The following is a 14,903-nucleotide window of genomic DNA, read 5'->3' as shown; positions in this document are numbered from 1 at the left end:
TGAACATGGATGTCTGCCATATAACATAGGTTTTCAAACACATCTGCCAACCATGGATGCCTCAATCTCACGTGACCCACTTTAAAAAGAAAGAAGGAATCACCTCACCTCACCAAGACCATTCAAAGTCAGGATGGTGTTTCCCTGGAGGGTGGGGGGCAGGAAAGGGACACCTCTAAAGTAACTTTCGGCTCATTCTTACTTAGGATCCCCTCAAAAACACAAGGCTTGAATGATCACACAAAAGCGTCCCTTTCTTTCCACTGATTCTGGAGACAAGGCATAGAACTAATCCAAGCTTTAAACAACAAAAAGTACATATAATGACCTTCTTACATCCCACTCTTCAACAGTGCTGGGAAATGCAAATGCAAGGAACACACAACTCTGAAAAAGCAGGTTGTGACACCTCCATCCGAGCATCTAAGAAACCAATGGCAAAGGCTTAGCACAAGCATCTGCAAGGGCAGGCAATTTGTTATGAGATTTCTCTTTTCATTGCCACCATTTCATGCCATCCCAGTGGACAGCTGGGACTTGAAGCAACTGCCTTTCTCTTATTGTCATGTAATGCTTGGCTGAGAGCAAAGACTGGAGGTCAGTGATGCTGCAGGCCTCCGGAGCAGGGACCGGTAGTGGGTCCAGGATCTGTCTAACTGCCACACTCCCACCTGCCTGCCCTGCTGGGGCAAGAGTGCAGCTGAAGTCTTCAGACAAGGACAGAAACCCAAGTCTTTCCCAACGCTGTCTTCTATCTGTGGCTTGATGATACGCAGCACTACAGCTGAATTCATCAAGGATGATGATCAAGGTGATCATCAAGGTGGATCTGAATTCATCAAGGAGGAAAGGGTAGGCAGGTGTGACACCAGCAAAGCAAGTCTGCATGAACATTTTGTCAGCAAACGTGCTCTTCTTCCTGAAAGTGGCTTGACTTTTCTAATTCCAGTGGCACACTTCAGTACTGAAAATATATTTCAGCTATCACTTAACTGGGTAGAGTGCAGAAAAAAAAAAAAAGAAACAAGCTTGGGTTCTGTTGCCTACACCATCCTCAAAATGCTCGACAGCATATCCAATTAGCCTCAGTCTAGAAAAAAGAACACCGTTTCCCTCTTTACGACAAATAAACTCTGTCACCCATCTGCCCAGTACAATTTCCAATATTCCAGGTAAGCGATGACAAACGAGTAAAAAGATGGTGCATGAAAGGAATCTCTGTGACTTGCTGGGAAAAGGAATGCTTCTCCCACCAGCAGCTGAACCCTCCCCAAGTCATGCATATGAATATGGGGTGTATGTACGTGTTTGCATGCCTTGATGGACACTCGTGATTATCTGTGGGTCAGCACTAGTGTCCTGGAACTGAGGTCTTGGCTCTCCCTCTATTGGTGTGGCTTTCACATGTTGTTTATGTTTTGTGGACTATACCCGCCTGTGGTCTTGTGAAAAACAAAACTGTAGCTTTTTTTTGAGTTATCCCTGTCCACCCCTTTTCCCAAGCTTCCACGGCAACACCACCAGGATTGCAGGAACCAATTAAAGATCACTGACTCAAGGCAAAGCCTAAATATGCAGCAAGAAAACAAAAAAACAAACATGCCCCATTAGCTGAAAATTACCCATAACTTTGTTTTCTTTTAAGCTTTGCAACTAAAAGCTGGAGGGGAGGAGGTATTTCAGCCTGATATTTGAGTTCACTGCAAGTTTGGGGCACTGGGGTGTGCTTGTGTTTGAATGGACAGATTTGCCTATACAGCCACTGTGTAATGCTATCCATGTTATTCCAGCTGACAAGGTGACCCTTACTTAGTGGTTTCTGAGACCTCCCACCACGCCCCAACAAAAAAAAACCCAGCAGCTGCTCAGGCACTCCCTGTTCCTTTGCCCCCCCCAAGTAAAGTGAAGAAAAAAGCAAACACAAGGTCCCGAGCTCCACAAAGGAGGCCGACAGCTTCAAAAATGTCAAAAAGGTCGCATTGGCATCACCTTGTCTGCCATCAGTCCCAAAGGAACAGTATTCCTTTGAGAGATCTTTTTCATCAAGCGTGATCAGATTTTATTCATATCAAAAGAATATTGCCCTGCCTGCTCCTGAGGAAGTGCAGCCTCTCCCATGCCGAACAACACAGCCCACCTTTGTACGATTACGGCTGCATGGCGAGAGCTGATGCAGCTCTTCTCTTCCCACTCTGCTGAACTCAGCCAAGAGCTTTACACAGAGCCAGCCTACAGCTACTAAAACTTCTTAAGGCTTTTACAAGAGGGATGCTTCTATTCTTTGTTCCATAAATGGCCATCTAACTCAAAATATTAAAAAACACTGTATAAATTGAGCGTGTTACAGGAAATAATCTTTAAAATGGCATTGAGCTGCCATCGAAGTTAGAGAATGAAATAAAACTCAATTTCAAAGATTGTGGGACCCAGTTTCTTAATTTCAGTGGTACCTGGAGCAATACACAATCCTATTTCTGAACCATGGAACTGACATCAAGGCTATGTTTTCAGACTGTTCATATTATCTCAGTGGCAACAAGCTCACCGCAATGGATGGACCAGAGCTGTGAGAATTAGTCCACAGGACGAAAGGAAGACAGAGGAGAGATGCCAGCAAAAAAGAAAAGCTGGTTCCCACATGCCTCAGGTTCATCTTTGAAGCTGATGGGTTTTGAAATATTCCATCCATTTTTCTTATTACTTGCCAATAATCTGTGTAAAACATGTCTAGCTTTGCATTTGGATAATAAACACACTTTATTCAGGACCTCCAATGAGTGCCTGATGGCTACGAGTCTTCTCAGTTACTCAGCGTCAGTAGTCAAAACCCTCCCCTGTCCAAAGGTCCTACCCAGGATGTCTTCGTAGACATTCTCCTCAGATAAAGTGCGTGTGAGGGCCAGCTTGGTCTGCGCGTACCAATCCACCCGGCCGTTCTCCGACGATGACTGCAGCAAGTCTTCAAACTCATATGACTTCCTGCGCCAGTGACGGCAGGGGAGAAGGAGCAAAGAGGAGAGCGACACAGTTAACCAGCCTTTATAACCAAATCACAGTAAATTCACTTCTCCAACATGCCACACAGCTGGCAAAGTGAATTGCTGAGAAGAGAACATTTCACAGCCTCATCCCATAAAAAGCATGAAAAAGTAACACCGAGATCGGTTATTTTTATCAGCCACACAAATAAAGGCATTTCAGGGACGCCGCAGATAATCTGAGTTGTCATGGCAATAGTACACTGTGATGATGCAAGTGTTAAGTGGCACATCCTACAACCTGGCACAGAACCTCAGGCCGTGGGAGGTCCCATTCACAGCAGATTCCACCCTCGGCAGGAATAAGGGGGGAGGGCAGAATCAGCTCTCTTTGAGAGGAAAGCAATACTCCCATGCAGGATGGTAGAAAGGGTAAAAACAGGTAAGTGTCCTCCACTAACAAACCTGGAAAGTTTCAATTTCCTTCCTGCACCCCAGCCAGGACTTTTCTAGGTGACGGTTTATGCAGAGGGCATTAGAAACAGCCGTGCGTTTTACGCTCCCCACCCCACAAATGTGTGACAATCATCTGGGAGGGGAGAAAAGGCAAGAAAGCTCTACAGAAGAATATATACACATCAGATTCATTTAGAGGAATAGGTTTATTATGAACAGTGAAAACACTGTGGTAATGTCTAGAGATTATCATTCCAGACCTTGTTCCAGACCAGCTGTAGTCATTTTGTAATTAGATTTTCTGCTAAAACCCCAAAACAAAATGCCAAACCTCTCGATCTTGGGCTTGAAGGTTAAGCCTTGTAATACAGTGACCTTAAAACCCAAATCTGTCATGACTTATCCCTTCACAGTTATCCAGTGAAGTTGCGCTGGCCGCTCATAGCTCCCAGAGAGGTGACCGAGAGCTGGTTATGACCAGCAAGGCTCTCTGTGGATTACGAGTGACCAGGGAAGACCCATCTCTCCCAGAGACATATGGGAAGGCGGGACTCCACCATCAAGACCAACACCTTTGTGAAACAGCCAGAATACCTGTGGTCGGCGTTGTTCTTGTGCTTCCCGCTCCAGAGTCTCCTGCTGACAGCTGATGGGGGAGGAGAGGAAGGGAGAGGAGGGGGAGGAATGGATGGCAGAGGGGGTAAGTTTCTTTTATTCCTAGCTGCTGGCACCCAGTCCTCTTCCCCCTCGTGTTTGAAAGTCCGCCGTGGCTTTGGCAGTGGGTTGATGAAGGGTTTCTTCTCTGGCACCCCAGGCTCTGTGTACACATTCTCCACCGTGCAGTCCTTGGATTTCACATGAGAAGTTCTCACCTCTTCTAGAGTCCCAAAAATTGGCTCACTGATTTCAGAGTCCAAGCCAAGAAGCCTTTTGTTGAGCTCAGCCCCACATATGCTCTCATGGCCCTCAGGAGCACTGTGTCCTTGTGCTGCCTTGTCCTGCAAGCACTGTGGGGAATAGTAAGTACCAGGCAACTGTGGCTGCAGCTCTGCTGAGCCATCTTTCAAAGCCTGCTCTAGCTTCTTGACCTGACTAAGCACTGAAAGATTCTCCTTCTGGACCTCCCACTTCCCACCTTTCACCTCCTTGCATTTTCCAGGGCTGGACTCCACTTCCTCATCCTTCTGCGCTTCTCCCTTTCGCTCTGCTGCCTGCCCTGTGCCTTTCTGAGTTCCTGCTTTCCGCTCATTCTCTTTGCCTGCCCCTTTGCACTCCAGTTCCCAGTTCATGAATCTCTTGGTCTCCACTTTCCGAATCACCAGTGCTTCCCCACTTGTCTTCTCAGTTACACAGAGCACCTTGTGCTCCTCTTTAACTCCCTGCTCCTCCTCCCTGCGAGGAGCAGACTGCGTTTCCTTTTTCCCTTCCCATTCTGAAATTTTGTCCTTGATGCTGAAGGACTTATTCCTCAAGCCAATTTTTCCAGGTGACCGTATATTCTGAGTGCCTCCTATCTGTCTCTTGATGATTTTACTGTTTTCTTTAGCGTTCAGATCCACAGATGGGTCACTGATGATCATTTTGGGACTAAGCATGTTCTGCTGAAAGCAGTCTAGCCTTGGATCCAGCATCAAGTTCTCCAAGGCTCCCAATGGGTTCTTCACTACAGAAGAAACTGGTTCAGCTTCAGGTGTTAAACCCAGGGCGGCAGAGGCACCTTCAGAACATCTCTCACTCAAAAATACACACAAAGGGTTTTCTAATTCCTTCACAGCTGCTGTATTGTTTTTATCTGCAAGCTTGATCCTACACACCAAAGACAAAAAGAGAATAAACATTCACCACCATTGCTCACCTTTGGTTTACAGAGAATCACAGAATGATATGGGGTTGGAAGGGACCTCTGGAGATCATCTAGTCCAACCCCCCTGCCAAAGCAGGTCCACTTGCAGGAATGTGCACAGGAACCTGCAGGTTGCACAGGAACATGTCCAAGTGGGTTTTGACTGTCTCCAGGGACAGAGACTCCACCACCTCCCTGGGCAGCCTGTTCCAGTGTTCTGCCACCCTCAAAGTAAAGAAGCTCCTCATCGTGTTTAGATGGAACTTCCTATGTTCAAGTTTATGCCCATACCTCTTGTCCATTACCTTTAGACCATCAGCTCCACAAGTTCTACTCATAAAGCTGGTAACAGCAAAGGATGCTCAACAGAAGCACTTGAGAAATGGGCTTATGGGGAAGGACACTCATGGAACAGTCCTTATAGCCAGAACAAAATGTTCTCTTCATTACAACTAAGACAGAGTTTAAAATGAAATCTAATTAAATCTTTCTGTGTAGCAGAAGTAGGCGGCAAGTGAGCAAGGTAATTTTTATACATCAGATGTGCTGATACCACTGAGAGGTTCATCACCATTTTTGCGTGTGTGTTTAGAAGTACAGTAGAGTTTTGGACATCATCAGGGCATTAGGCAGGTCCACTGCAACTAAATCCAAAAGGGACCGCTTGCAAACAATAGCAAAAATGTTGCTGGTAAACAGAGGAGAAACCATGTGATACAGTTGGCATTCCTCCAGCGCCTGCTCAGAGAATCTCCCTTGGTTCATCCAAATGTTACCCAAATGCATATTAATGCACAAAGCCTCACTTTTATTATTGGATTTCTATGGCCCTGCCATCGCAGGACACGTGTGGGCTTGGACTTTCATGCGCCTAGGTACAGTCCCTCGGCCTAGAGCATGTGAAGTAGCATCCAAACACTAGATTCAACATTCTCAGAGCAAAGGATTAAACATCTTCACTGTTGGAGTCCAAACCACACCAAAAAGCCCTAATGTATTTAGTCTAGGGATTTCCAAGTGTGTGATATCACAATATCAACATTGTGATATTTTATCAATATAGTAAAGTTCCAGCAGGACAGTTATTTCAACATAAAATGTTTCTAAACCAAAGCACTTAGCCGTGTCTTTCAAGTTTGCCTGGGCTTGGGAAGGAGCACCAGGACAACACAAGGTAGTAACTGGAATGAAAAATCCCTATCGTTAGTCCCATTTAACCATGATCCCAACACTGAGATTCAACGCAGGAAATTGCTTTATTGACTTAAATGTTTTAAGTGTGCCTCTTCCAGAACCTTGCGCTCTTGTAAGAGCATCCATGTGGATACCCTGCCTTCTGGCAGGCCTCAAGCTTTGTCCTGGAATTAAGCAATGCTGGCAGCCATTGCAGACTCCGTTGTAGCGCAAATTGAATCTGGGATGGGTTTCTGAGCAGGAATGGGACCTGAGCCAGATACTGTTCTTCCCTAGCCTCACAGATATTTAACTCCTGGCTGTCTCAGTGACAACATCATGCTTTGGTCAAGAGCTGACACTGTGAACACCATGGTCCTTCCCAAGGAGCAGGGCATTGCAGTGCCACTGGTGGCTGGACTGTGCAGTACAAACCAAGGTTGGACAGTGGGAAAAAACCTGCGATGGGTGGGGACAGCAGGGCTTGTCTGAGGAGTCTGCAGAGTCTCCAATGTTGAAGATTTCAAGTACAGGCGGGGAAAATGTTGACAGGGGTGTCATCAGCACAAGTAAGTCTTGCCTTGGGGCAGACTTCTTCTAGCACTGTGAGTCTAGGACATTATCAATCTGACTGGATGCTAGAACAAATAGTGTTACAGTCCTGAGATGGCAGTTAAACCATCTGAGACATATAGCATGTGTTTTAATGTGAGAGGAGAGTGGGACAGTGCGGAGCAGAGAGAATTAGTCTCACCTCTGTCTCTGGGAAAATAATGGAGAGACTCGTTCTGGATGTCATCTCCAAACACATTCAAGATCAAGAAGTTATTGGAAGTGGTCAACATGGATTTACCAAGGGTAAATCATGCTTGACCAATCTGATAGCCTTCTATGACGTTGTAACTGGATGGCTGGATGAGGGGAGAGCAGCAGATGTCATCTACCTTGACTTCAGCAAGGCTTTTGACACTGTCTCCCATAACATCCTCATTAGAAAATTAAGGAAGTGTGGGCTAGATGAGGGGGCAGTGAGGTGGATTGAGAGCTGGCTGCGTGACAGAACTCAGAGGGTTGTAATTAATGGAGCAAGGTCAAGTTGAAGGCCTGTAACCAGCGGTGTCCCCCAAGGGTCAATACTCGGCCCAGTCCTGTTTGACATATTCATCAATGACCTGGACAAGGGGGCAGAGTGTATCCTCAGCAAGTTTGCTGATGATACCAAACTGGGAGGGCTGGCCAACACTCCAGAGGGCTGCGCTGCCATCCAGCGTGACCTGGACAGGCTGGAGAGCTGGGCAGAGAAGAACCTGATGAGGTTCAACAAGGGCAAGTGTAGGGTCCTGCACCTGGGGAGGAAGAACCCCAGGCACCAATATAGGTTAGGGATGGATCTTCTGGGAAGCACTACTGAGGAGAAGGATCTGGGAGTCCTGGTGGATAGCAAACTTTCCATGAGCCAGCAATGTGCCCTTGTTGCCAAGAGGGCCAATGGGATCCTGGGCTGCATAGGGAAGAGTGTGGCCAGTAGGTTGAGGGAGGTCATTCTCCCCCTCTACTCTGCACTGGTGAGGCCACAACTGGAACACTGTGTCCAGATCTGGGCTCCCCAGTTCAAGAGAGACAGGGAACTACTGGAGAGAGTCCAGCGAAGGGCAACAAAGATGATTAAGGGATTGGAACACCTCCCTTACGAGGAAAGGCTCAAAGAGCTGGGGCTCTTTAGCCTGGAGAAGAGAAGGCTGAGGGGAGACCTTGTCTATGTTTACAAGTACCTAAAGGGTGGGTTGAAGGATGATGGAGCCGGACTCTTTTCAGTGGTTCCCAGTGATAGGACGAGGGGCAACGGGCACAAGCTGGAACATAGAAAGTTCCACTCAAATATGAGGAAAAACTTCTTTACAGTGAGGGTGCCAGAGCCCTGGAACAGGCTGCCCAGGGAGGTCATGCAGTCCCCTTCTCTGGAGATTTTCAAGACCCACCTTGATGCAGTCCTGAGTAATGTGCTCTAGGCAATCCTGCTTTAGCAGGGGAGTTGGACTAGATGATCTCTAGAGGTCCCTTCCAACTCTGACAACTCCGTGATTCTGTGAATGTTTCCTCCTGTTGTTTTTCTTTCTGATGGGGATAATAAATGCAAGCAAAGCACCCCAACACTGAAACATGGAAAGCTCTCACCTCTCAATGGACTTGCAGACACTGCTTTCAGACTTGCTGCTCACATCGGTCGCCTTGCTAGCTGTCATCATGTCAGCACACAGCAGAGCAGCAGGTCACCTGCAGAAAGACACAAGGAAGAGGCATTGCTCTGTGCTCAGCATCCTTCTCTCTTCCTCAAACACAAATGCACACACACATGCATGTTTCTTGTTGAAATCCAGAAGAGCAGAAGCAAGAGGTGACATGGGGTTGGAACTAGATATCTTTAAGGTCCCTTCCAACTCTAACCACTCTATGATTCTGTGACAGCTCTCTGAGGACAGCCTCTGTCTCCTCCTCCGCAAAACGGAAAGAGGGGTGACAGCACTACCCTTCAGAAGCCCAGGGAGAAGTCGACAAGTTTTGAAGGCAAAAATTACCTTTGACTCCTCATCAGCTGCTGTACCATGACTTGAATATGGAGAACATTTTATGAAGGCTTTTATTATTGCCAAAATCTCAGGGGATTTAGGTGTTTGGGTTTTTCCCCTCACAGAATACTGAAATAAAAATGATTTTAAAATGACGTGTGTTAAGGCCAGATGACCTAAGCAGTCCCTGGGCATGCAACACTGTCACAATGTCCCCAGCCTGGGACAGAAAACGTTTTAGGCTGAAGAGACACTGCACTGCAGCAACTGGTTACCTGACATTTTTCCCTCTGTTGGGCCATGTTAGGCTGCTACTGGTCTACTTTCAGAGGACAACTCCTCATTGTGGGTAAGATAAATCAGTCACAAAAATGAGTCATTCTCTTTACCTTATGATTTCTAGCGTTCATGGAGCAAGATTGTTCCTCTCTTTCCCTTGAATACTGCTGCTACCCAGTCAATGCAGCAGACTCCTTCTTTTTATTGCCCCACAATACTCAACTCATTAAATAAAAAATAGAAGAATTACTGAGTTACTCTGCATCACCATCTCTCCTCACTTCTCAGGGTGGTCTGCCTGCTCTGCAGCATTGTAATGACAAAGGGCTCACCATCTTGTAGGCAATACTTGGAAAAATTTGAAGCCTCTCAAATCTGTCCACTCGGCTGGTCTGCCAGATGCTGCCCCTACATGCCGAGCATTTGGCAACAAGACCGAGTGGCTCAGGAAATTTAGTAGGTTCTTGTTGTTAAAAAAATAAAAACCACCACACCAGAAACAGTAAAGAACAAAAGGATCTCTCGTTTCCACAGTTCAAGTATTTTGGGCAGAGAGAGGAAAAAAGACAAGGAAAGCAAAAAAAAAAACAACCCAAAACAGTCTTGTTTGTTCGCAGTTTTCTCTCCCTCCCTCTATCCCACACTGGCAACGTTCCTAAGGCGAGGAGTGAACTCTGGGTCAACTCAAATGTGTACACACTTGGGGCAGCTCATTGCTAACCATTTAGCGGACTCTCTTTCCACTGACAATAAACCCCCTTGGCTTCTCTTCCTCGTTAGTAACTGGAACAAACACCCACTTCACTTCTAGACACAGAGCAGCCTTGCAACACTGTCAAGAAAATTTACCAGCCCGAGGAACAAAATCTATTCATCCATCCGTTAACTGTTATGGATTGAAAATAATGAAAAACTAACAATCGCTCATGTCCCTGGCCAAAGAATGACTCACCCAGGCAGCCAAAGCAGATTCCTGCAAAGCTGCAACAGAGGCTGCTCTGCACTTGGCTTACAACGTCCCTAGAGCAGGGTCGGTCTCTTCACTCATCACTCATTTAGTGCCTCGCACAGCAGGGTCAGTGGCCGGAGCTCCTCGGCACTGCCTTTAGCAGTAAGATATGTAAGAACAACAGGAGTCAGCATACACACAACCCCTGTGGCTCCGCTGCCACACCGAACGTTCCCTTGGGATGAGCTCCTCTGTCTTGATAAGACCACACAATTCCCCCATCAGGAAACTCCATCTCTCGGCCTTTTCCAACAGCCTCCTAACAAAGACTGCCTTGAAAACGAACATCTGGGTATGAGCGAATGTTTGCGGGTGCTCAGCAGAGTCATGTACCTGGTGTACCTCCTGTGGGAGAGGCCAAAAAGAACGTAATAAGAGGTGCACTCATTTCTTCATCTGTAGTGCGTGGGACAGACCCCATCACCCTCAGTGAGCAGAAGCAAGGCACAAAGCAGTTGCTGAGTGTTGCAAAAGAGTCTCCCGTGAAAGGAGCACCGCAGCGATCAGCAGATCAGCACGACTTGGAGCCAAGGGCAGAAGTGGCTGTCCCCCCATAGCCACCACGTGTGCCAGGAGTAACCAAAGCAATGCACTCACACTAGGCAGATTAAAGAGCAGTCAGATATTTGCTTGGAGCCAATCCCAAGACCAAATGAACTTCAAACGTGATAGGATCATCTCTGCCATTAATAAGGCCACCAGACACAACTTGCAAGCATGATCCGCAGGCATTGCCAACACCTGACGAGAGAAAGCTAGGATGGCAGTGATGGAAAATTGCCTCCAGTAGGACAACAAAAGGTAGATCTTCTCTACTGAGGTTCAACTCCATAAGGCACCCAGAGTTAACATGACAGTTCATTGCAGAGGGCAAGCGGAGCTCCTGTTCTTCCTGTCTCCCCACATCTCTGCTATGATCGACCACACACTACCCTGATTGTGTGCTGGTTCGGGCTCTCTTTGGAGCACCTCTGTGACCTGCTATAGCTCGCGGAGAGTTTTAGACAAAGCAGCTCATGGAAGGGGTCCAACATGCACCCAGTCTGGTACAAGGGAGGCGATGGGACTGTGTGGACAGGAGAGAAAGAGGGAGGAAAATGGGGAGAGGGAGCACAAGAGAGCGTGAGTGCAGGGATGGGGAAGGGCGACCTGCCAGAGGCTCAGAAGTCTTATCCAAAATGTTCTGCTTTCCTGCCTCATGTGCAATGTGATCAGGGCCCTACAAACTACCCAGAAGAAAAAAACAGGGCTGAGCTCAGTTAGCAGGCGACCCAAGAAGGACATACATACATCAGTCTGGTACTTCTTGACCGACTGCTGCTTTCTGTAAAAACCACGTAACACATAAGGACTTTCTACTGGCAATGGGAAGCACAGCCCCACGGCAACCCGAGCCCAGGGCCACCACTCCTGGCACGTACATCCTGGAGGAGCAAGGCCATAAAAGGGGAGAGAAGATGCAGAGCCCCATTTGGAGAGCCTCACCACTGCAATTTGTTCAGTAAATCCCTGCCATTGTTTGGGGGAACAAAGCAGTCATCTGATATAGTTTCAAAATTAAACTGGGAAAGGAAGGACAGGGGAGGAGGCGGGAGGAAAGAGGGAGGGGAGGGAGCTCTCAAACCTGTCGACCAGACCCCTGGGAAGGATATGAAGTCTCCCAGCAGAAGACTCTCAGCCTATCTCCCACACGCACCCGGCCTCACGATTCCCAGGGCCATGTGATAGGGGCTTCCTGCTACCAAGCAAAGTGAGACCTACCCCGACCTCTCTCTTCCAAACAGAGTTCCTGCCTGCTTTGTGTTCGCAAAGAGGCGTTTGTTTACTGATCTATCATTGGCATGCAGGAAACAGCCTTGAAATGAGCTGTAATCATCTGTCTCCAGCAATAGCTGTTTGGCTTTCTTCTAATTTAAGTTTTCCTCCCCCCCCCTCCACCCCCATGCTCTCTTCCCCACTTCGATCAAAACGCTGGTTGGAGTGCGCACATCTGGTTCAGGGCACTAGATACAATGCGATGCTTCCAAAGCAACCGGTGAATAAAAAAGGGGCGCTGACAGTAGGCAGGCTCCCACCCCCAAAGGACAGAGAAGTCTTCCAGAGGAATATGAGCTAAACTCCTTCAGGGAGAGGAAAAAACCAGCTTTGCTCACAGAATCACAGAATGATACGGGGTTGGAAGGGACCTCCGGAGATCATCTAGTCCAACCCCCCCGCCAAAGCAGGTCCTCCTAGAGCAGGTTACACAGGAACTTGTCCAGGCAGGTTTTTAACGTCTCTAGAGATGGAGACTCCACCACCTCTCTGGGCAGCCTCTGGCACCCTCAAAGCGAAGAAGTTCCTCCTCATGTTTAGATAGAACTTCTTATGTACAAGTTTGTGCTCCTTTCCTCTTGGAAATGGGCTCACTGCACTTGGTGTAGCCATCAGATGATGACAAAAGCCAGAGGAGCACCCAATGCCCTGCAGCCCACATCCTCAGAAACGTATGCAGACAGCGTGTGGGTCACACACATGGAGTCTTGCCTCCACTAAGGTTAGACAGTGATGTCAGCAAGTCCCAGGCCTCCCTTCTTTGCTATTTCGTTTGTGGGGAATAAACCAAGGATACCTCAAAGGAGCTTGTGCTTTGGGGATGGGTATCACCATTGCCACATGCTGGAGGCCCTGTCTCAAGATTTTCTTTGCTCTGTTTACTTTGCACCTCGCACAAAAATCGGGTCCAAGTCTGTAACTGCATACTAGCTAGCCACACTGCTGGTGCATATAAACAATACAGTTTCACATCACCAGGAGCGACCCACAGCTGGTCAAACTCTTCTCCAAGAAGAAAAAAAAGACACGCTGCGTTTAAAGCCCATGCATGCTTTCTTCTCCTTGGTGGTCACAGAAATGGCCTCTCCAGTTACTTTCACGAGTAACCCTCAGCAGCCAGACAAAGCCTGCGAGTAACACCTCTCCACTCCCGTGCTTTACAGAACAAAGGATGCAACATACAGACAGCAACAATATATAACATATATATATAAAGAACAGGAAGGATGCCAAGAAGACAAAACAGTAACAGGAAAATCGTGAGTAAGGGGAAGCCAACAGTTAAAAACGTCAAGGCTCCCTCCCCCAGCCCTTGCTCTGTTTGGAGCCTGTTTCCCTTTGGGGGAAGAAGCAGGCACGAGGACGCCTGCTTGTGCACGAACGCACACGCACAGGCCACCGCGTGGGCTCCTGGGCACAGTCCCAGCACCAGTCAGCGTCCCCTGGGCCTGGGTATGAGCAAGCTGCCTTCCTGAGGTCCCCGGCAGGAGCACAACCTCAGGGGGTGAGTCCCCACAGAGTGAGGAGGACACCAGCCAAGTGGGGAAGAAGGGCAACAGGACCCAAGAGCAGGTTTCCTCGGTGAAACAAGGTGTTTGCAGTGGGGGGAGTCACTGACTTGAGGTGCCCAATGCCAGCCAAGCAGCAAGGCAAGGGTTTTCTGAAACTTGAGCTCAGGGTGTTGGACCCAAAGCTCCATGCCACGAGCCTTCCCTAGCTGACCACAGCAACAGTTTCTCCTCAGAGGACTTAGGCGCAGTCCACTTCTTTCCTGTCCCAGTCAGCCCTGTAGGTGAGCGTACCCCAAGCTCTGGGAGGACTGGCCACCTCCGCAACAGTAGGGCTTCTCAGTGACGTCCAGTGACAGGACAACTCAGCCTACGTGTAAGAAAAAACTTTTTTACCAAGAGGGTGACTAGGCACTAGAGAGGATGCGGAGGCTCTGCCCTTGGAGATGCTCAAAGCCTGACTGGACAATGTCCTGAGCAAGCTGCTCTACGTGACCCCATTCTGAGCCGGGGGCTGGACTTGCCCACCTCCAGAGGTGTCGTCCCACCTTAGCTACTCTGCCATTCTGTGCTGGGCACAGGTAGTTTGGGGCAAGGTGAGCTGTTACCTCTTTGCAGGCACTGATTGTCCTGGCCACACGAATCCCCGGCGGGCCATGGAGACTGACGACACTAACAGTAGGATTGTTCAGTTCATCGCACTAGTAATGGGATCCTAATTGTAGACAGTCAGGCCCAAGTCATTTATTAAAGAAAAAAAAGCAGGATAAACTTACGTAAACATATCCATGAAGAACCAATGACTGGGAAGCGATACGCTCCTATATTATCTTTTAGAGCCAGATCCCACACAGCCTCCTACCCTGCTTGCCCCACTCCATCCTAACTTTTCCCTTTGATCTATCATATCTTACACTACAGGGCTTACAAGAGGTTCAGGAGAATCCCATGTGTCAAAACAGACTGTATTTTCAAAAACCCCAAGTGGAATCAACGTACCGCAACCTCTTTCTTTGTGCGTGCGCCCCATGTCAAGAGGGACAACGCCGCAATGCAAGGAATGCAGAAACTCGCAGTGTCGGCGTTCAGCCTCCGTGCAGAAAAGCTGCGTTGTGTGTTATGATATGTCATTAATTTTATGATATAATTCATTCTGCTGACCTCCACAGAACAAACTCTGCCCCGCTTATATGTCACTAAACTGATTTGAAAGATTCCTATGGTTAAAGGGACTGCCCTGCTCCTCCCTTGGCTGCCTGCAACATGGTCTCATCC

At 48.0% G+C, this 14,903-nt stretch overlaps 1 protein-coding gene across 1 annotated transcript in view; it reads right to left on the bottom strand.

Moving 5' to 3' along the window:
• The window catches only part of DENND2A (DENN domain containing 2A), a 38,731-nt gene extending 30,035 nt beyond the window's left edge, over positions 1–8,696 (bottom strand). The window contains exons 1-3 of the mRNA XM_074144353.1: positions 8,626–8,696; positions 4,029–5,240; positions 2,852–2,979 (exon numbers count right to left, since the gene is read on the bottom strand). Of these exons, the coding sequence (XP_074000454.1) occupies positions 2,852–2,979; positions 4,029–5,240; positions 8,626–8,696 (1,411 nt within the window). The remainder of the gene's footprint in view (positions 1–2,851; positions 2,980–4,028; positions 5,241–8,625) is intronic.
• Positions 8,697–14,903: the final 6,207 nt, after the last annotated feature.

Source organism: Numenius arquata, chromosome 2 (genome assembly GCF_964106895.1).
Source record: "Numenius arquata chromosome 2, bNumArq3.hap1.1, whole genome shotgun sequence".
NCBI classification, from domain to species: domain Eukaryota; kingdom Metazoa; phylum Chordata; class Aves; order Charadriiformes; family Scolopacidae; genus Numenius; species Numenius arquata.
Note: the sequence above shows the minus strand (reverse complement) of the source record. Positions and strands in the feature narration are given on the sequence as shown.